Source organism: Mustela nigripes, chromosome 3 (genome assembly GCF_022355385.1).
Source record: "Mustela nigripes isolate SB6536 chromosome 3, MUSNIG.SB6536, whole genome shotgun sequence".
NCBI lineage: Eukaryota > Metazoa > Chordata > Mammalia > Carnivora > Mustelidae > Mustela > Mustela nigripes.
This window is the reverse complement of record NC_081559.1, coordinates 153,171,801-153,193,915: the sequence shown is the minus strand read 5'-3', so window position 1 is coordinate 153,193,915 and position 22,115 is coordinate 153,171,801. Positions and strand designations below refer to the sequence as shown.

The window sequence follows — 22,115 nt, the reverse complement described above, 5'->3', positions numbered from 1 at the left end:
ATACAAGGTCATTTTACTAAGTAAGAACATTAGAACTTATGCATAAGGACAATGCCATTTTCACCCCCATTTCCCTGTAGGCCAGACATGACCAGGCATGGGCAGACAATAAAGACCAGTTCTTCTAGTTCATTCACCTTATTTTATAAATGAGGGAACTGAGGTCTAGAAATAAGTTGGGAATATAATATAAAAAAGTTTGCCATTGGCCAAGTACATATTTACTTAATGGGAAAATTTGGATGTATAGGATTTAACCCAATTTCTGGTTTTCTTGATATTTTAGATTGGATAGTAACACATTCTGGATGTTTATAAATTTTAGATATTCAGATTTTATCTGTTACATAGTTTAATAAATTGTTGATGACTTACTAATAATTTTTATATATTTCTAATAAGATTGTTTACTTAAATTTCTCATTTTTTTTGAAATGTTACAGATTCACAGAAAAGGTACCAAAAATAGTACATATTATGTACAGAGAATTCCATAAACCCTGTACTCACATTCTGCAAATACGTTAATATCACGTCACACTGGCTTTCTCTCTCTAAATGAATAAATAATCTTTTTTTAAAAAGAGACTTTTAAGACAATTACAGACATGGGGTTCTTCTACCCCTAAACATTTTAGTGTGAATTTTCCTTACAAAGAAAAAAAAAAAAGGGACATCCAGTTATATAATCATAGTACAATGATCAAATGCAGGAAATTAACATTAATACAATGGCTATTATCTGGTCTTTGGAACTACCTCTATTTGCTCAATGGTTCCATTAAAAACAAAACAAAACAAAACAAAACAATATGGTCCAGGAGTGAACCCAGAATTCCATGTTGTATTTGGATATCATGTCTCTTTAATATCCCTTTGTCTGAAATGTAGTCTTTCTTTGTCTTTGATTGCCTTGATATTTTCCAAGAGTACAGGCAAGGTGGTTTATAGAATGTTCCTCCAGTTTGGGTTTGTCTGATATTCCCGGATGATTGGATTCAAGCTATACAGTTAGGTAGGTATGCCCAGGAGTGATGAGCTAGTCGTCTCACTGCTTCATAGGTTATCTACTCTAACAAGCCTAAGTTCTTGTTTATTTATTTAAAGATTTTTAATTTATTTATTTGACTGAGAGAAGGAGAGAGAGAGAGAGAGTGCACAAGCAGGGGGAGCGACCCAGGGAGAGGGAGATGCAGGCTCTCCCCGTAAACAGGGAGCCTGATATGGGTCTCAATCTCAGGATTTGGGGATCATGACCTGAGCCAAAGGCAGATGCTTAATTGACTGAGGCACCCAGGCACCCCACTAAATCCTCATTTAAAGGAGGGTTTTCTTTGGTATTTATTCTTCCCTTTTTTAAAAAAAAATTTTTATTTATTTATTTGACAGACAGAGATCACAAGTAGGCAGAGAGGCAGGTGGAGAGAGGGGGGGAAGCAGGCTCCCTGCTGAGCAGAGAGCAGGGGCTGGATGCAGGGCTCAATCCCAGGACCCTGAGATCATGACCTGAGCTGAAGGCAGAGGCTTTAACCCACTTTGCCACCCATGTGCCCCTATTCTTGCTTTTTAAATTTACTGTAAAGTTTTAAAAAAATGGTAACATTAAGAGTTATTGCAAGTTGTTCCTTTTTTAAGTTAAAAGATGTAATAAGATTAATCATTACTTATATTCTAGCAGTGAAGGAAAGTTCAAATTTGTTATATACTCCTTTTTGCCCAATATTCCTAATGAGTTTGCACCTCCCAAATAGGTAGATGCAAGGAACTTCAGTGAATGTTTGCACTTGGTAGCACAGTTAGTTAACTTTGGTCTTAAAACTTTAAAGGGAAAACAATTCTTGTTGTGAACTTAATTTTTCTTCTCATATTAAAAGGGCACTGCCAACTAATTTTGAAATATGCCCTTCACAATTACATCTGTGCAGCCCCAGATTTTCATAGAGTGCTTGCCAACATTTGAGCTATTTAAAACCACTTATGATGCATTTTCCTTAACCTGTACTTTGGTAGCACTACGGGGGGCCTAAGTTTTTAAGGAATCATTTCCTTTTTATATACAAACAAGCTTTGGCAATCTGTCCTTCGGTTAATTTGCTGTGTTTGCATTTTCTTCCCTTATCTAGCCAATCAAAAACCCCCCAACAGGGAAGAAATATGTTAGATGCCCTTGTAATTGTCTCCTCATTTGTAAGGACACATCTCGGCGAATAGGATGTCCGAGACCTAACTGGTAAGAGATAAAGATTCATTCATTCATTCATTTGTTCATCCAACAAGTACTTATTAAAGACTCATATGTGCCAGGCTTTGTTCTAAATAGTCTTTGTCCTCAAATTAATTGCAGGACTGAGATTATTATTTTTCTTTGTTAAAAGAATGATGTATTTAGTTTGAAATTAATGATCACAAGTATTTATAAGATATAATATTCTTGAATGAGCAATGAAAGTTTTCTTGATGTTAAATAAGTACTTAATGCACTGTAATAGACTAGTGACTCCTTAAACTGATAAGTAACCCCTTATCCCCATTGTTATTTATATAGTGATGTTATTAAGAACACTTGTAATAAGGGTATTTTGAGATCGCTGGTTGCAGCCTGCAGACCAGTGTTATCTGAGTAGATAGAGTAAACCCAGTCTGGAACGCAGGCAGGCAGGTGTTTAAATGGTTGCAGTAAAGATGTTTCTATTTGCAAGCCACTTTAGATATCTGTTTTATCGGTAAAGGGAGGGGATGCCCAACTGTCATGTAGATATATATATATAGATATATATATATATATATATATATATATATGATGTGAATATATATGATGTGATTAAGATCGATTCAAATAAATATGTTTAAAAGAAAAAGAAATGTAAAAACCCCAAAAGTAACCACCTAGTTTACCTTTGCTTTAATTCATCTTAACCTGGAAGTGTGTTAATCATCATTGTGTACCTCACTGTGTGCTATACTTGTGTTTGCTGAGCATAACCTATGCAAGAAATTCGGGAGCTATTGGCCATTATCAAATGCCATTATAGATGTGCCCAGATAGGAGTATATCAAGACATTTACTGTGTTTTTTCTGTGATTTCTGGCTTTTTGACCATGATATGTGTCATTTGCAACTCCATCTGATGGAATAGATAGGAAAGAAACCACCCATTTTCCTTTTTGACCGTCTCTGGTTAAATAGACATCAAAGAACTCCAGCCTACCCAGAGAAGTTTGGCTGTGAGCACTTTGGCACCTTCATGGTACATGTGTATTTGTTGATGTAGAATGTTTTAACTTGTGTAGTCTTCTACCAAATTCAACTTGTCTTCCTAGATAGGGAATGATAAAAACGATTTTCTGATTGGAACTTGTAAGAATTTGGAAATGGCAGTTAAATGGTTCCCAAGGCCATTGGTTAGAAACAACACCATAATATATGGTTTCCATCACAAATATGAAACAGCTTTCTTTTTTTGCTTTTGAAATTATTGCCACTTTCTGTGAATTTGGCTTCGAAGCCTGACAATTTATAAAACAAGTGTAATCTATTTGCAGTGCCGTACCGTATATTACAGGTTTTGCCCTCCATCCATTTGTGGGATAATGAAATTGTTTTCTTTCTCTCTCCACAGTAGACGCATAATTAACCTTAGCCCAGTAATGCTTATTTCTGAAGAACAGCCAGCTCAACCTGCATTGCCAGTCCAGCCAGAAGGTACAAGGGTCGTGTGTGGGCATTGTGGAAACACATTCCTGGTAGGTAACCAGACATTTGTCATAGTGGCATCAGTCTTTACATGTAGATGTGATCATATAGTTTTGACCACGGCTCAAGCTCTTCTAGTTTTGTCCAAGTCCAAATTAATCAGACGATTAAAAGAAAGCCTTTTTAAGAAAGACAGTTAATCAGAGGTTTAGCTAGGGTGTCCTACATCTTTAGTGAAAAAGGTGCATCCTCTGATTGGTTCATTTGCATAAAGGGGCCTCTCTGGGTAGGCTAATGGGAAACAGTGCCCTTTCTTTCTGGGCTTAACAACATGGGTGTCTTTGGTTGGTGAGTGGCTAAATCTTAGCTTTACTGTCACCTCCCCTCAGCAAAAACAAAGTGCACAATCTCATGTAGTGGCCCTGCTTAGTGGTTTCTAGAGTTGAGAAAAATTCTTATTATAATTTACTAATTTTTTCCTGATTTTTAAAAGTCAAACTTGGAGTCAAGGGAATTAACTCTGGTGTCCATAATTAGGTAAACTACTTGGAAAAAAAGTAAGAAGGTGAAAGGGGTTATATATATATATATATGCAAAAGTTCTTGTAAAGAACAAGAGTTCTTGTGTTACTACTTTTGACTTTAAACCCTAAGTTTGGTGATTTTTTTTTTTAAGATTTTTTTTTTTTTTTTTTTAAATTAGAGAGAGAATGAAATAGAGCATGAGCAGGGGAAGGGGCAGAGGGAGAAGCAAATCTCCTGCTGAGCAGGGAGCCTGATGCGGGACTTGATCTCAGGACTCCAGAATCATGACCTGTGAGTTGAAGGCAGTTGCTCAACCAACTGGGCTACCCAGGCACCCCCAAAGTTTGGTTTTTAAAAGTTAATTTCATAGTGCTTTACTCTGTCGGGAATATTTTCTTTTGTTATTCAGCCTTCATAGGAGACAGCATATTTTCCTTAGAACCTAAGTATTAAGGAAAACTTGCAGAGTGTGAGCAGGGGCAGGTTTGACATCACAGCGGTCTCCCATCTCCCACCACAAGATCTACTGCCTTGGGATTAACTAGGAGACGAACCCATTTAAGAAAGTATAGATGATTTGCTTTTTTTCCTTTCTACTTTTTTTTTTTTTTTAGTAAAGTAATTCATGTACATAATTCTAATGTCAAATGGGATTATAAAGTTGATAGGGAAAATAGCAGTCATCCCTAAATACCGTCCCCCACATACTTTGAACTCTTTCAGCAGCTCTCCTGGTATTTACCTACATGTGTTTAAATTGTTTGCTTATTCTTTTTTCCTTTTGATTAGGCAATTTTAGATATTTCCTATTACCCTGTACAATGCAGGTTGAGGACTTAGCACTCATAACACCCTTTCCTCCAGTCTTCTCTTTACTCCGTGGTCTCAGTAAAATTTTAATATTTTATTTAATTAAATAATACTTAGTGTTTACCTTTTTTATGATTAGGTAAATTATGTTCACAGCTGAGCCAGGTAGTATATACTCTATTTCAGTACTGTATGGTCTTTCAGAATTTGTTAATTTTTTTGTTAGTAATTGTCTGTCGTCCTTCTGGAGTGCTTGGCTGGTGGCCTGCCCAGTCAGTAGAGCATCCAAATCCCGATCTCCTGGTCATGAGTTGGAAACCCACATTGAAAGTAGATATTACTTTAAAAAAAAAAGAATAATTGTCTCTCCTCCTTTTGAATTTGTTTAATTTTCTATGTACAAATTATTTCTTCCCATATTCTTTTAAAGGACTGTAAAATTACTATCAATATAGTCATACACATCAGGAATCTATTATTGAGGCTTCCAGCTAACAGCTGCCATCACAGGATTTCCCTTCATCATTATCCTAGGAATTCCTTTTTCCTTTTCCTGTCTTGGATCCTGGGTCCTCCTCACAGTTCTTGGTTTATTACTTCATTTTGGTGTAGCACATCCATTCTTAGCTTTCTGAGAAAATGCAATGCAAGGAAATAAATTTGACAACTTTTACTTCTTAAATGGTTTTTATTTTTAAAGATTTTATTTATTTATTTGAGAGAAAGAGCGAGAGGACACAAGCAGAGTGAGAGGGAGAAGCAGGCTCCCTGCCAAGCAGTGAGCCCCTATGCGGGACTTGATCCTAGGACCATGAGGACACAACCCAAGCCAAAGGCAGACACTCAACTGACTGAGCCACGCAGGCCCCCCTCTTAAATAGTTCTCTCTCTCTCTCTCTCTTTTTTTTTTTTTTTAAAGATTTTATTATTTGTCAGAAAGAGGGAGATACAGAACACAAACAGGGGGAGCAGCAGGCAGGAGAAGCAGACTCCCGCTGAGCAGGGAGGCTGTTGTGGGACTTGATCCCAGGACCCTGGGATCGTGCCATGAGCCAAAGGCAGGCACTTAACTAAGCCACCCATACATCCCTCTTAAATAGTTTTTAATCTCGTCTCACATTTACTTTATAGTTTGTCCAGATGTAGAATTATAGGTTGCTAATTGTTTCCTCTCAAAAATTAAAAAAAAAAAAAAAAAGATTTTTCCCCACTGTCGTCAAGAAGTTCAACTGCAGCTCTGATTCCATGTCCTTTCTGATTTTCTTTTCTCTTTATATTCCTTTCTTCTTTCATTTTCTCCGGTGCTCTGAAATGGCATTAGAATATGTCTTAGAATGGTTGAAGGAGATGTCATAGACACATACACATGAATATTACACGGCCGTAAAAAGGATGAGACCTTGCCATTTGTGACAACATGGATGGATCTTGATGATGTTATGCTTTGTGACACAAGTCAGACAGAAGAAGACAAACATATGATTTCACTCATATGTGGTATCTAAGAAACAAAACAAATGAAAAAACAGACCAGACCCATAAATACAGAGAACAAACTTGTATTTTTTACCAGAGTGGGGTGTGTAGTGGGATGAGTGTTGAGGGGGAGTGGGAGACACAGGCTTGTAGTTATAGAATGAGTAAGTCATGGACTAAAAGGCATATCATAGGGAATGGAGTCAGTAGTGTAACAGTGTTGTATAACAGATGGTAGCTACACTTGTGCTGAGTATAGCATAACGTATAGTTGAATCACTATGTTGTTCACTTGAAACTAATGTGACCTTGTATGGCACCTATACTCAAAAAAAAATGTGCCTTAGGGAGGGAGAATATGTTTGAATTCATTGTCTGGGTACTCAGTGGGTCCTCTTAAAGTCCACACTATTTTTTTTTTTTTAATTTTATTTATTTATTTATTTGACAGAGAGAGAGATCACAGTAGACAGAGAGAGAGGGAAGCAGGCTCCCTGCTGGGCAGGGAGCCCGATGCGGGACTCGATCCCAGGACCCTGAGATCATGACCTGAGCCGAAGGCAGCGGCTTAACCCACTGAGCCACCCAGGTGCCCCCACACTATTTTCTTTGTTCATTCTTTCTAGAATCCTTCTTTAGATCACCTGAATTATTGACTTTCTTTTCTTTTCTCTTTTTTTTCCTTTTCTTCTTTTTCTTTCTTTCAACATTTTCTTTTTAGTTTGCCTTTTCCTTTACTTACTGGGAAACTTATCCAGCTATGTCCTCTAAACTTAATCCAAACTTTTAATTTCAGGTTATTTAACTTAATTTTTAATTTTGAAGAGTTTTCCTGTGTTCTTTGGTTGATTTTTTCCTTTTTTTAAAGAGCATTCTCTTTTCTATGGTATCTTTCTGAAACTATTAATTCTATTTTTTTTCCTGAGGTATTGTTCTTCTTTATGCCTTGTCTCTGTTTTCTGCCCACTCTTTCTTTCTTTCTTTCTTTCTTTTTTTTGTAATAGAGATTTTAACTGAAGAGTTCGTTTATATTTGAGGGTCAGCACTGATTGGAAGCTCTATTTATGTAGCAGGAGTGAAACTTCCTTCCTTCCTTCCTTCATCTCTCCTCCTTCTTCTTCTTCCACTCTTTTTTCTTCTCCCTTTTTTCATTTTTGAAGAATTGTCAACTCTTGGTATCAAGAAGTCTTCTTTGAGGACAAGTTTCTCAGGGCAACAATCCCCCAGTTTCTTGCGAGTGTTATGCCTGGGAGACGGCATTTAGGAGTTAAGAAAGGTCGTGAGGAGAATGTCTTATCCACTATTCAAACCGTAGATTTTAACTTAGTTTTTTTCTTTTTAGGATGTTTTATTCTTGCCTTCTGCTATGCCTGGTGTTTCTAAGTTCACAAGCTCTCTAGTCCAGTTTCTTCTCAGGATAAATCCTTCTGTTTTTGCATGTACTCGGGAGAGAGGGCTTTCTGGTTTTGTGTGTAGCGAAGAGTTTACAGCCCATACTGCTGTTTGTCTCACTACTCCCAGCCCCACCTTAGAAAACACGTAGTAGCCCCAGGAGCTGAATTGCTCTGCCTTTCTTCAGTGTGAACCAGCTTTGCGTTGACATAGCTTTCTGCTGACAGCCCTCAACTTTCAGTATCCCTTTCGCTAAGCCAGCTGCCAAGTCTCCATTAACTTTCCGTTGTCCAAAAATTGAGGTCATTTTTCCTCTTTATCCATGTGGTAGTATACATTTTCAAATTCATTTCCTATCATTTTGGTCAAGTTTGGGAAAGGAAACGGAAATGCACGCATCTAATTTACTACATTTAATCAGAATTGCTAGGATTTTTCCAATCTAGTAGGAGAAGATGAATCTTCCTTGCATTTATGTTTTATTGATTAAGTCAGTGACTAAGTACATAACTTAGATATAGCTGGTGGGAATAGTTAACAAACTTCTTTTTGAAAACTACTAAATACTGCTTTTTTTTTCCCTGTTTAGAAAAGTGTATTAAACATTACTCTTGCATTATACTTACTGAAAGAAAAATTTAATTGTCCCTGAAGGTACCCAGTCATTTCACATGATCTATACCCTAATTTTTTTGTATTAAAAATACAAGTTAAATATGAAATTAGTAAAATGCAGCATATGAAACTTCATGCTGAGCAAAAACATAAATCCAAAAAAACAGTTACTCTCTATCAGTAGAATAGTTTCCACGGTATTTAAGATGTTTCCTATGCACGTCATATTTGAATGAAATTTTTAGAACTACAGTTAAAGATATTTTGCAGTTTCTTAACTGCGGGTATCCACATTCTCCTTTTTTTGTTGTTGTTGTTGCCAACAGCATTATTTATAATAATCCCAAATTGAAAACAACCTGCATACCCATTACATTTGTTCCACATTTTCCTTCTACCACATAATCTGTGCCTTTGATTAAGTTGGCAACATCTGCTGGGATCCATAGAATGCAATGAGAAGAAGTAGTGGTTATTTCTCAAGATTTGAGCAATCTGTTCCACCTTTAGTGTAGTTTCCCGAGATTTCTGCTCCACTGAAGTCAAAACCAGGATTTTCTTTCTGGAATCTCTCTAATGTAAGTTTTCTCAGTATTTGGTCTTATACCCAAGGTTGCATATTCAGATTCTAGAAGAGAAGTCCAACAATTTGTGGGATCTCTTTTTGTCTTTGTAAGAACAATATGGACCAGCCATGAAAAGGATGAGAACTTGCCATTTGTGACAAGGTCACGTTCCCTCATCAGCTGCTATAGAATCAAAGAATTCACCCTTAATAATCTCACAACCCCCCAGGGCCAACGCCACATGTTGGCTCTGCAGGCCACACTGGATGTCTTGGGCGCAAGTGCCTGGAGGCACCTGAAGTTCAGTGACTACCTTCTCCAAGGTCTGGTAGCACTGGCCCCATGGCATCCTGCATGGACCACCCCACTGAGCTCCTCCAATGGGGCCAACATTCTCCAGTAGCTGCCCAGCTACAGCTGCACAGAGTGAGGTTATACTGCTTAACTGTAGTATAGGTGACTCTGTAGGTTTTGATAGATATCAAGTGATTTGACTAAGTTAAATATATATTAAATATATTTATTTTCTTTCTTATATGTGAGCAAATTATATTTAAAATACCATTTAAAAATCTTCCAAAACAGATTTCAACTTCCTTCAGAGAGTTTCCCTCTGTAATTATATTTGCATTTTGCGCAATTGTAGTTTATATTTTAAATCCTTGCCATGGATAATCTTATAGCCACAATCTAAGTGAGTTGATTTCATATGTTCAAAAGCATATACTGAGTGCATATCAGGCACTGGGCTACATGCTGGGGAAACAGGACGGCACATTTCCTGTCTTCTTGGAGTTTTCTAATCTAATTGAAGAACAAAGACAATTAAAACAACAATTACATGGAATGTGTTTAGACTACAGTGGGAAATAGCAGTGTTCTTAATGCACACACAAAATTACTATCCTAGAGAAAGTAACTTTACCCTAAGAGTAACAGAAAGCTTAGTAGAGCTTTATAGTTAATTCTGTATATATAAGTGCTATTTAGAAAGGATTGCATCAGGGTAACCCTGAAGAGGTAGAAGACTAGATGTTTGACCTTTTATTATCCAGAAAAGTGAAGATGATTGTTGGAAATAGCATCCAGCTTTTCAGAGAGAATTGACATACTGACAATAGGGTAGACAAGGGAATGAGGGAAAAAGGAAAATCAAGAAGACATTAAAGAGTTCATATTTAATTTTTAAAAATCATCTGGCAGTAAATTCTAGAGAATGATCCAAGTGGAGAGGTTAAAAGATAATGCATGTGACATGGTTTTTATTACTTCAAAAAGCAGTTTATGTGTTTAGTTCTTTTCACCCTAGGAGAAAATTACTAAAGTAATGTGCAACCCAGAGACCAACTTCTAAAACTAGCTCTCATTTACTTAATATTTAGTGCAGGCAAGTGAATCATATTAGCATATTAGCACAGTAAATATATCTAAAATCTTTAATTCTTTAGCAGGAAAGGCTGTTTTGAATTAATACACGGTATTTAAAGATGATTTAAAAATTTCTAGAAAACGAAGTTTTTGGTGGTTAGGGGAACACATTACATGCCTCTGGGGTGGCTATTACTTTTGAGAGTTTCAGATTAATGAGAGTTTCAGATTAATGAGACCTATTCAGTGTCATAAAGAATAAATAGACCGCAAATCTCTTAATTCTGACTCAAGAATTTTGCCTTATCCTTATTATTATGCTGATCACAAAGTCTTATATCCTCTGTAGTATGTTCTTTGTCTTTCAAGCTTTTAACTAGTGGGATTCACTTACTTTTTCTCTACCTTGTTTCAGCCTTGCCTTAGGAGGCCTAGAAACAATTGAGACAAGTTATAAAGTTCAATGACATTGGAAAGGAAATATGAAAGAATCAGGAACAGTGGAAAACCAGGGCAGAAAAACAGGATAAATTGTATTTAAGAATATAAATATGCCTAATATTTAATCCTGTGCAGTTGTTAAAATTAGTTTGAATTTTAGCTGTGCGTGTTCTAGAGTCAATGAAAGGAGGAAAACTTGATCCATTAAAAGGTATTCACGATTTTTTTTTTTTTTAAAGATCGCATAGGAGAGGGTTTACTGGAATACTGTGACCGGAAAGAGAATTATTTCCATGGCTTAAGATAACAGAACAATATAATAGACTGTGTCCTCAACAACCTTCTGTTTATAATATCATCTAATATATCAATGTTATAATGCTGAAGTTAAATTTACTATGAATTCACACTGCTCACATTCTATTTCACAAGCTGGCAGGAACCATGGGGGATGTTTAGAAAAGTTAGATTCACGTTTTCCAAAGTACAATCAATAGAACGCTCATTTTATAGGATAATAATAGGTGCTATGTGAATAAAGAGTTCCATGCTAGGATAAATAAAAAACTAAACACAGTTTTTTTTACAGTTTTTCTTTAGCACATTTAGAATGTGCCAGTTTTACTATCCAAGAAGAGTTTTAATGTAGTATTTACAACATTTTTTTTTAAAGGTTTATTTATTTATTTTGGGAGCTGGGAGGGGCAGAGGGAGAGAATTTCCAAGCAGACTTCCTACTGAGCACAGAAAAGAAACTAATGTGGTGGGACTCAATTTAAGACCTGGAGACTAGGACCCGAGCCAAAACCAAGAGTCACATGCTCAATTGACTGAGCCACTCAGGCTCCCCTACAAACATTTTTCACCTCTAAACTGTTTTGAGGACATCATCTAGTCAGAATAATATTGTTGTCGTTTTTTTAAAGATTTTATTTATTTATTTGACAGACCGAGATCACAAGTAGGCAGAGAGGCAGGCAGAGAGAGAAGGAAAGCAGGCTCCCTGCTGAGCAGAGAGCCCAAAGCAGGGCTCAATCCCAGGACCCTGAGATCATGACCTGAGCTGAAGGCAGAGGCTTTAACCCACTGAGCCACCCAGGCGCCCCCAGAATAATGTTTTGAGGAATATTGCTTAGAAAAGAAGAATAGAGGGAATACATAGTTTTTAGCTAGCCCTGCATGAAAAATGAAGAAGTTTCTTAAGACACTGAACAGTGGAGTTTAATTTGGGGGCAGGTGTTCTCTCTTGCTGATGAAAGGCAGATCCAGATGCTTTGTCAACAAGTATCTGACTGGGGGGTTGTCAGACCCCAATAAAAACAATCTACAGTATGTACCTGAATCACCGATGATGATTCAAACTTTGCTTTCAAGTGAGCCTGGGTAGTACCTTCAGTCAGGGTCAGATTTTCCTTACTTGGACACAGGACATATGATTTGGTGTGATTGCAGGGAGTAGCAATAGTTTTAAAGTGAATAATTCAAAGCTATGACACCAGTCACCTATTGTGTCCATTAAGAAATAAAATCCAGTAGGGTACTATCAAAGGATCCATTTTTAGCAGTATAACTTTCTTAAGGCCTTCTAAGATTGATTAAAAAAGTGTATCTTGGGGAAACTAAGTTTATCTGTTACATAGAATGGTTAGAAATAAGTCAAATATTGGATGACCCCCGCTAAAAATGATGGTGTTTTAGAGAAGTTGCCTTTAATCTTCCTGATAGAAAATAGATAATTTTGGTCTTTTTTCCCCTGTTGAAGTTGTGGCAATAAAATTCTAAGAGAGAAGAGGCTGCACTTTAGATAAAAGAACAGTAGTAAGTCAACTTCCTTTCATAAACACAGGTATTTGCAATCACTTGAATAGAGTATGACAAAATTATTTCTAAGAATAAGCGCTTTTCTTAGTTTGCTGCATTTAAGTGAGTACTTGGAGATAACAAAACCCAATGTGTTATGTTGCTGGCTATTTAATTTACTAATTACATAATAAAGTCTTAACTGTTTTTAGTTATAATTCAATTTACTGTGCATAATCTATGCTGAAATGAAGAGCACTATTAAATGGTAATACTGGACTAAGTCATCTCCTTAGGTTGACCATTAAAAATTCTGGAATTCCTATACCAACATAGTAGGCTTCAAACTTGGATTTTGAGTTCCTCTTTGCTCAAGGGTTTCATAACTGCCTCCTTAACTACTTTGGTTCTTTTAACTATGAGCAACCTAAATTTGTTATTTATAAATAAAATTTGAAATGACTTTATAAGTTTAGCAACTGTCCTAAAATGAATTACAATAACATAAAAAAGGGGTTCCTGGATGGGTCAGATTTCAGCTCAGGTCATGATCTCAGAGTTGTGCTGCTGGCATGGAGCCTGCTTAAGATTTTCTCTCTCCCTCTGTCCTTTCCCCATGTTCTCTCTCATTCTCAAAAAAAAAAAAAAAAAAAAAAAAAATGCCCAGTAAGATTTCTGGATTCTTCACTTAATATTCTGTAGAACTCTGGAAATCTTTGTTTAGCACCTTAATTCTGGCATGTTTACTATTAAGAATACGTTTAGCAATAAGTTAACTTGTTATAAAGTGAGTATGAAAGAAAGATTTACTGGTGCTTGAACAAAAAATGTAGCCTTGGTTTGGCATTCTCAGATGTTGAAAAATAATCATTTTGAAAAGAGAGTGAACATTCATGTAAAGTTTCATTTATCTTGAGACTCTATGTGCCTACTCTGAGAGAGCATTTGCAGCATAACTAACTTTCTTTGAGGTTTCAAATGAAAGTGAAGAAAGAGAAGTCTAGGAAAACCCAGATTTGTTTTTTTTAAGTTAATAATTGTTAAAAATTAAAAAAAAGTATGCATTAAATACTTTCTAAAAGTTAATCTCTTTTGTGTGAAAAACATTTGGATATGTATAATTTATTGAGACCCTACTATGCCTAGAATTGGAAAGTTACGGAAAGAGACCAAAGTGATTCCAAATCAAAATAAGCAGAAGTTAATTTTAATAAAAGAAAAGTTGTTTTGATGATAAAACTGAAGTACTTAAAGGAATTCTCCTAAAACTATAAAGGAAATAGAACCTTTGCAAGAAGGAATATAGAAAAGCAAGCGAAATGGAAGATGAAAAAGGCACTTTTGAATATACATTTTGTGGTTAAGATATACTTTAAATTTATATTGCATATTCTTTCAAAGACTTTAACCCACTACCAGTAAACCATTTCAAGTATCTCAGTAACAAGGAAGATAGTTCATTCTATTACCTACATTCACAGGGAAGAAAATTTTCACCCTAGGAGTATCTTTTTGTTACATAGAATAAGCAAGGACAGAACAGAGAGACCTGCCTGACTTGAGTTCTCTCCATATCTCATTTGTTTAGTTTATTTACTTTGTGGGTTTCCCATGTAATTAGATTATAAATAGCTGTATTTTAGTAATGAATTTAAATATCCATATATTTCAAAGGCTAGTCCTCAAGGTTTTTTAAAAGAAGATTTTATTTATTTGCAATAGAGAGAGCGTGTGAGAGAGACAAGCAGGGGTGGAGGGTAGGGGGCAGAGGGAGTGGGAGAAGCAGATGCCCTGCTGAGCAATGGGCCCAACTCTGGCCTTCATCCCAGGTCCCTGGGATCATGACCTAAGCTTAAGGTAGACGCTTAACTGACTGAACCACCCAGGCACCCTTAGTGCTCAAGATTTAAAGGCAAAATGTTTTCAAAGGTCCATGAAATATGTTTTCCTTCCTTGAGAATGAACTGAGACCTAAGACTAGAAGAAATGACAGTAATTACAGCAGTACGTTTGGATTTCATTAATAGAGCCAACCTAGATTGCGTCAGAAGCTTGGGCAAGTCATGGGAACTGTTGCAGAGGAGAATCCCAAACTTTATTTTAAGGGAGTGGAAGAAGTGTTGAGGGGAAAAGCTCCTATAACCGTGAGAAGGGGGTTACTTCTGCTGTGATCCCTGGTAACATTTGAACTAAAAAAAAAATTTTATCAGATTGGATAGTTTTCAGTTGTTTTTCTTTTCAATCTTTTCTTTTTATTTACAGTGGATGGAACTGAGGTTCAACACTCTGGCAAAATGCCCACACTGCAAAAAAATGTAAGTTTCTCTACCACTGGGAATGCTACTGGGAGGTACTTGAGAACAGTTTAAAGAGCAGAATTCTCACGTTGGTAGATTTTGATTTGAAGACATACAAGACATGAATACATGTTTAATATATTTATGCTTCCAAAACTAAAAAAAAAAAAGGATCTTTTAAGTGATTAATATATTCCATTTTGAAATGAAAATGATTGGGCTTGATTATTACTCTCCAAAGGGAAATCAATTTCTAAGAAGAAATTACTAAAATTATCAGTAACCTGGTGAGGATTTATAAATGTTCTAAGAGGTTATAATCTATGCAAATAATCTAAAATTTATATTTAAAAGATGGGCTGTAATCTAAGAAAAATACCAAATGTTTGCAGGTTTGTAATTAGATAGTTGTTAACTTTTTTCATGTCCTGTCCAGTGAGATTATTCTCTGATAGCATAGTGTATATAATTATTTGCCTGTCTTAACTATTCAGTATGTTTTTCTCTATTCCCAAGTAGTGTACCTAAGGAAATTAACAAAAGGCAATATAAATGTGGGAAAAAATAGAAGATACTTTGATTAAAGATATTTTATGGGAGCTCTGTAGGGGGGGTTCCCAGATCACTCCAGGATTCTGTGATTTTCTAGGAGGATTAATCAGAATTCGTATTTATTTGTACTCATAGCTATGATTTATTATACAAAGCAAAATCAGAAAAGAAAAAAAAAGGGCACATGGGACCAAGTCTGGAAGACACCCGGTGCTAGTTTCCAAGAGTCGTCTCCTATAGAGTCACACAGGAGGGCTTAATTCCTCCACCAGGGAATTGTTACAACACAGGTGAAAATTATCTACTGCAGAAGCTCATTAGAGACTGTGACCAAGGTTTTTATTGGAGTTGGTCACAAGGCACCTCCTGCATAGCATGTATCAAATTTCTAAACTCTCAGAAGGAAAGCAGGTATTCAGCATAAATCATATTGTTTGCACGGACAATTTGGGCACAGTGATCCACTCCTATCAGGTAGGTTATTGTGGGAACGTTTTATTTAAGTTCACAGATGCCAGCCAAAGTCAATCCTGAAAGCAGGCCTTTCTAAGGGTAGCTATCTCAGGCCTGCTATCTATTAACTCTTTCTGCACAGTATTTATGTTGATAAAATTTTAATTTAGCGATTATTGTTCTCCACTTATTTGTGTGAATTGTAACTTGAGCTAAAGAAATTTAGCTGCAATGTTTTGACGGTTCAGCTTTTAAAAACTGAAAATACGAGTTCATAATTTAATTGGTGTCGTCCTTAGTATGATATAAACACCTTACGTATTTTGAGGAAATCTTAAGAATGATCTCTAGGAGAAAAGAACTGAAAAGTATCTGAGTAGAGTATATGTAACAAAATCTCTCCTTTTATCTCTGCTGGATCTAATTCCAACCGAATCTAGCTCTGTAAGAGTTACTTCTTTACAGCATTTTTCTAGCTTCAGAGGAACAGACATTTCCTTTTAATTTATTTGTGAAATTAACCAACTGAATTCTTAACCTTGTTGAATTCAGTACAAGTCTGTATGGAGAAGCAAAGTGGATAACCCCAAACAATATACAGAAAAATAGATACTTGAGAGACACTCCCCCATATAAGTATGTGAATATGAATGTGAATGATAAATATTTCTGTGTGTTATCTATATTTTCACAAAAATGAAAAAATTAAATGGCAATTATCTTCACTAAGAACATTAAATTGGGATAAAAATTCTATGGAAGGGGGCACCTGTGTGGCTCAGTCCATTAAGCATCTGACTCTCCGTTTCAGCTCAGGTCATGATCTCAGGGGTTGTGAGGTCAAACCCAGTGGGAGGCCCTGCTCAGCATGGAGTGGGCTTGGGCTTCGCTGCCTCTCCCTCTGCCCCTTTCTCTGCATGCATGCACATGCTAGTATGCTCTCTCTCCCTCTCTAAAAAAAAAAAAAAAAAAAAAAAAAGTAAAAAAAGGTAAAATAAGTAAATAAATAAAAATTTCGTGGGAAATAGCAAAAAGTTCCTGTGATTAGTAGATAGTATGCTAAGCACAGTGATGGTTCCTTTCTCTACAGAGATGTATTAGCTGTAATCCTTCCAGCAATTCTGGAATGCAGGAATTACAACCCTCATTTTACAGATGAGGAACTGTTAGAGAGGTTAAGGATTTTGCTTACGTGATTTGCTTGCGTCATTGTTTTAGAACAGTGGCAATGTTTTGCTAATAATAAAGAAGCGTTGAATGTCTAGATAGTCTATAATTGGTTAAAATATCACAAGACAGGGTGCCTGGGTGGCTCAGTGAGTTAAAGCCTCTGTCTTCGGCCCAGGTCAGGATCCCAGGGTCCTGGGATGGAGCTCCGAGTCAGGCTCTCTGCTCAGCAGGGAGTCTGCTTCCCTCCCTTCCTCTCTCTCTGCCTGCCTCTGCCTGCTTGTGATCTCTCTCTGTCAAATAAATAAAATCTTTTTTTAAAAAATCACAAGGCAGTGTATTAATGTTAAGAATTTTTTTTTTAAAGATTTTAAAAATTTATTTATTTGACAGAGATCACAAGTAGACGGAGAGGCAGGCAGAGAGAGAGAGAGGAGGGAAGCAGGCTCCCCGCCAAGCAGAGAGCCCGATTCGGGACTTGATCCCAGGACCCTGAGATCATGACCTGAGCCAAAAGCAGAGGCTTTAACCCACTGAGCCACCCAGGCGCCCCTAATGTTAAGAATTTATATCAATTACTTAAGGAACAACTTGCATAGAAATGCACATGGAATAAGTCAGCTTAAAATCATTCTTAAAGGGATGTTTATGGAATTGGAATCACATGCTAAACATGGGAGGGTTCAGGGCATCCATTACTTATTTGACTAAAGATACTGTTACCACATGAAACTCATGGCTTGTATCTACATTTGTTTTCCCTTTGAAGGTTCTTCTTCATAACAAAATGACGAGTCATCTGTTGAGATAAGAGTCTAAGGAGTCTTACTTCTTTTATTTTTTAAAATTTTCTTAATAGATTAATTCGAGAGAGTGAGACAGAGAATGTGAATGCAGGGGGAGAGGCTGTAAGAGGGGAAGAGAGAATCCCAAGCAGACTTCCCATTGAGCATGGAGCCGGAAGTGGAGCTTGATCCCATGACCCTAAGATCATGAGCTGGAAAGTGAGAGATGCTTAACCCTGCACCACCCAGAAATTTTATTTCTTTAAACACAAGTATAAAATATCCTAAAGCTATGTTATATTAAAGGAGTTACTAAATCATTACTATGAAACCATCCCAAAACATGTATAGGAAAGCTTCCCCCAGTGGATCCAGAGACCAAAAAGCATTTTTTTTCCTATCACTCTTTTTCCATTGGAGCTAAAGGTGAGGTTGCTCTTTCAGTGACCTGGGTGGCTTGTGGCCACTGCAGAAGGGGAGTTGTAGTCCTAGTGTTCTGAAGTAGTACTTGGACTGTATTATTATAAAGACTTAAGACTGGTAAAGATGGCGGTTTAATCCATGATAGTTATTATTGGCTATCATTTCTCTGTATCACTGACATCCTCCTTTGTGGGTCATCTCCTGACATTTTAAACAATAGTGGGCTCTTACTTTCTTTTATTTTGGTTTTTAGTGCTTTCTTTTATAATTATTTATGAATTGAGTAAGTAGTCCTGTGCTAGGTAATAGGTGCTTAAAATAAAAGGTATAATCTTGTCTTCAGGGAACTGATTCTTATGGGTATAAGGAAGAGAAGAGTCAACTAGAATAAAGTTTTAAATCCTTTGAAAGAGGTTCACCTATCATTTTCTGCTTTCAAGAGCCTCTAACCCAGATTGGAGGGAAAGGCAACTTGAGAGAAGGCTTCTGGTTGGGAGGTGGCATATGAAGTAAGTTATTAAAGATGAGTGGGAATGATGCAAAAAAGAATGCAGGATGGTTCCTTGTAGAAGGAGCTATCGGTACTGAGGTACAGTGGAGTCAAAGTGTAGATGTGATGTTAAGGAAACAGAATAGATAGGATTGAATGTGAAGGTATGAGAGAGATTGGGGGTAGAGGAGGCCTTTACATCTGAGAGGCTATAGAACTATTCACTAAGATAGCATTTAGAAGAACTATGTTTGGCAGACAGATGCTAAATTCAGTTTGAACATATTAGATATAAAGAGACTCTAGGTTTGCTAGATTGACTACGTCTTCATCCCTTGAAATTCATATTCCTCCACTCTTCAAACCACCAATCTTGGATAAGTATGGCCACGGCTTCTCCCTTCCTTTACCGAGTAACTGACATCTGAAAAAAATTCTGTATTGGTTATCTCTTTCCAAATGTGAGCTTTACACAGTGAAACCCTTGCTTGATACTCCATTTTGAAGGGTCTCTGATTAGCTCCCTCGCCCATTCTCCTAAGCAATTATCTCTAGAACTCACTCAGCCTCAGCAGACGACTTGCCTTCTCTCTCCTGATAGGACTGAGGCTATCCATGAACTCCTTCGTCTTCTCGCTGCCTGGCTATCCACTGCTTGTGTCTACACGTACTTCATTTTCTCTTCTCAGAGGGAGGCAGTTCTGTCCCTTTCCGTGCTTATCCCTCCGTTTGATCATGGCACCCATTCTGTCTTCGGTGAAGTGCAGTTAGCCATCAGCTCCACTAGGGGGTGAGGAATTTGCTTTGACAAAATTCACATCCCAATTGCAGATTCTATAGATCTGATCATTCCTCTGATTCTGCTTTTCTCTCTAGTATTTGGTTCTGTTGATCATTCCGGGTTTTTCCTTAAAATTAGTTCTTTTCTTGGTTTCTAGCTACCACTTTCTCCTTTCATTCCACATGTGAGAACATTCCTTTGATATTTCCTTTGTTGACTTCACTTTCTCTTCGAAGTAGTTAAATATTGCAATTCTTCAGGGTTGCAACTTGACCACACTAGGTCTTGGTTTTCTCATAGTTTCCTCTGTCATATATATGCCATTAAATCTTGACCAATATGCCACTAAATCACCCCAGATCTCTTCAGATATAAATATGCAATCTGTTTTCACTATTTTCCCTATTGTTATTTCAACCTGGGTGTCCATAGGCACTTTGAACCCACATATCCATCTTCCTTATGCTCTGCCAACTAATCTTCTGTGTGTGTGTGTGTGTGTGTGTGTGTGTATGTTAAGATTTTATTTATTTGACAGACAGAGATCACAAGTAGGCAGAGAGGCAGGCAGAGAGAGAGTGGGGAGGAAGCGGGCTCCCTGTGAAGCAGAAAGCCCGACTCGGGGCTCAATCCCAGGACCCTGGGATCATGACCCAAGCCAAAGGCAGAGGCTTTAACCCACTGAGCCACCCAGGCGCCCCTCTGAAAGCAATTTAATGTGGTTTAGTGTTTGTATCATTCTAGGGAGCCTGGGAAAAGCAAATGAAAATTCTGTGATGAAGCCACCCCAAACCATTCTTACAAATTTTTTATATTAAGAACTGCCAAAATAAATTCTCAACAAAAATTACCAATCACACGAGGAAACAAGGTACTATAAGCAGAATCAGCATCAGAAACAAACAGTATAATTAGATTCCCAAGGACTTCAGATATAATTATTAGATACAGAATGTGCTATAGCCATGTATAAAATATTTAAAAAAAAAACAGAAATGAGAAAACAGATAAAACTAGAGACTCTTTGATTCTGGGAAACAAATTGAGGGTTGAGGAAGGGAGAGATTGATGGGCAGATGGGACAACTGGGTGATGGACATTAAAGAGGGATCATGAAGTGATAAGCACTGGGTGTTATACGCAACTGATGAATTACTGAATGCTACATCTGAAACTAATGATGTACGATATGTTGGCTAATTGAATTTAAATTTTAAAAAATGACCAAGCACACACAAGAAACTATATACAAATTTTCATAGCAACTTTATTCTTTTTTTTTTTAAAGATTTTATTTATTTATTTGACAGACAGAGATCACAAGTAGGCAGAGAGGCAGGCAGAGAGAGAGAGAGAGGGAGAGAGGGAAGCAGGCTTCCTGCGGAGCAGGGAGCCCGATGCGGGGCTCGATCCCAGGACCCTGAGATCATGACCCGAGCCGAAGGCAGCAGCCCAAACCACTGAGCCACCCAGGCACCCCAGCAACTTTATTCTTAATAGACCCAAATTGGAAATAACCCAAATGTTCTTCCACGAGTGAATGGTTAAACAAACTGTGGTACTTCCATACCTTGAAATACTACCTCTGCAATGAAAGGAATGAGCTATTGACATATGCAACAGCTTGGATGAATGTAGGCTGAATGAAAAAAAAAAAAGTGCCGTGAGGTTGCCTACAGTAGGATCCCATTTATGTAACATTTTGAAATGGTGAAATTTTAGAAATAGAGAACAGATTAGTGATAATGTGGGTGCAGAGGGTAGGCAGGTGGGAGGGATGTAAGTGTGGTTATAAAAGCATCCTTATAGTGTTGGAACTGTTCTGTATTTGACTGTGCTGATGGATACTTAAAACTATGCATATGATAAGATTGTGTAGAATTAAATACACACATACACAAATGAGTATAAGTAAAGCAGGAAATCTATCAGTGGATTGTATCATTGCCAATATCCTGTTTATAATACTGTACTGTAGAGTTTGCCAGATGTTGTTACCATTGGAGAAATTGCATTAAAAAAAAAGAGATCTCTCTGTATTATTCATGAGTCTGCAGTTGTCTCAAAATAACACATTTTCTTAGCAAAAACAATAACCAGATAGATTTTAAAAGCAACAATAAAACTTACAGAAATTACAATGCAATGGACAGGTAAAGTAGCAGATGAAGCTGAAAACTGAAGTTGTGGATTAGAAGAGAGAGGTAGGTAAATTACCCAGAATCCATCAGGGGCACACAGGTGAGAGTAGTGTTGCGACAAATATATATGAGAGCAGCTGAAATATATCTGATCTGGAAGGCAAAAACAAAGAATGAGATGGGGCATTTGAAGAGTTAATCCCTAAGGATTTTCAGATCTATGAAAGATACAAACCCTTCCATTCAAAAAGAGCAGTGAAATCCGTGCAAAATAAGCAAATGCATTGTAGTGAAATTGCAGGAAACCTACGATGAAGAGAATATACCAAAAGCAGAGAG

The 22,115-nt window shown here is 37.0% G+C and overlaps 1 protein-coding gene and 1 pseudogene across 1 annotated transcript in view; one reads left to right on the top strand and one right to left on the bottom strand.

The window, feature by feature from the left end:
* PIP4P2 (phosphatidylinositol-4,5-bisphosphate 4-phosphatase 2) overlaps nucleotides 1-22,115 on the top strand; it is a 54,871-nt gene that overhangs the window by 25,624 nt on the left and 7,132 nt on the right. Inside the window, exons 3-5 of the mRNA XM_059394836.1 lie at nucleotides 2,124-2,230; nucleotides 3,621-3,744; nucleotides 14,950-15,002. Coding sequence (XP_059250819.1) covers nucleotides 2,124-2,230; nucleotides 3,621-3,744; nucleotides 14,950-15,002 — 284 coding nt within the window. The remainder of the gene's footprint in view (nucleotides 1-2,123; nucleotides 2,231-3,620; nucleotides 3,745-14,949; nucleotides 15,003-22,115) is intronic.
* Nucleotides 8,985-9,471, bottom strand: LOC132014152 (nudC domain-containing protein 2-like; annotated as a pseudogene).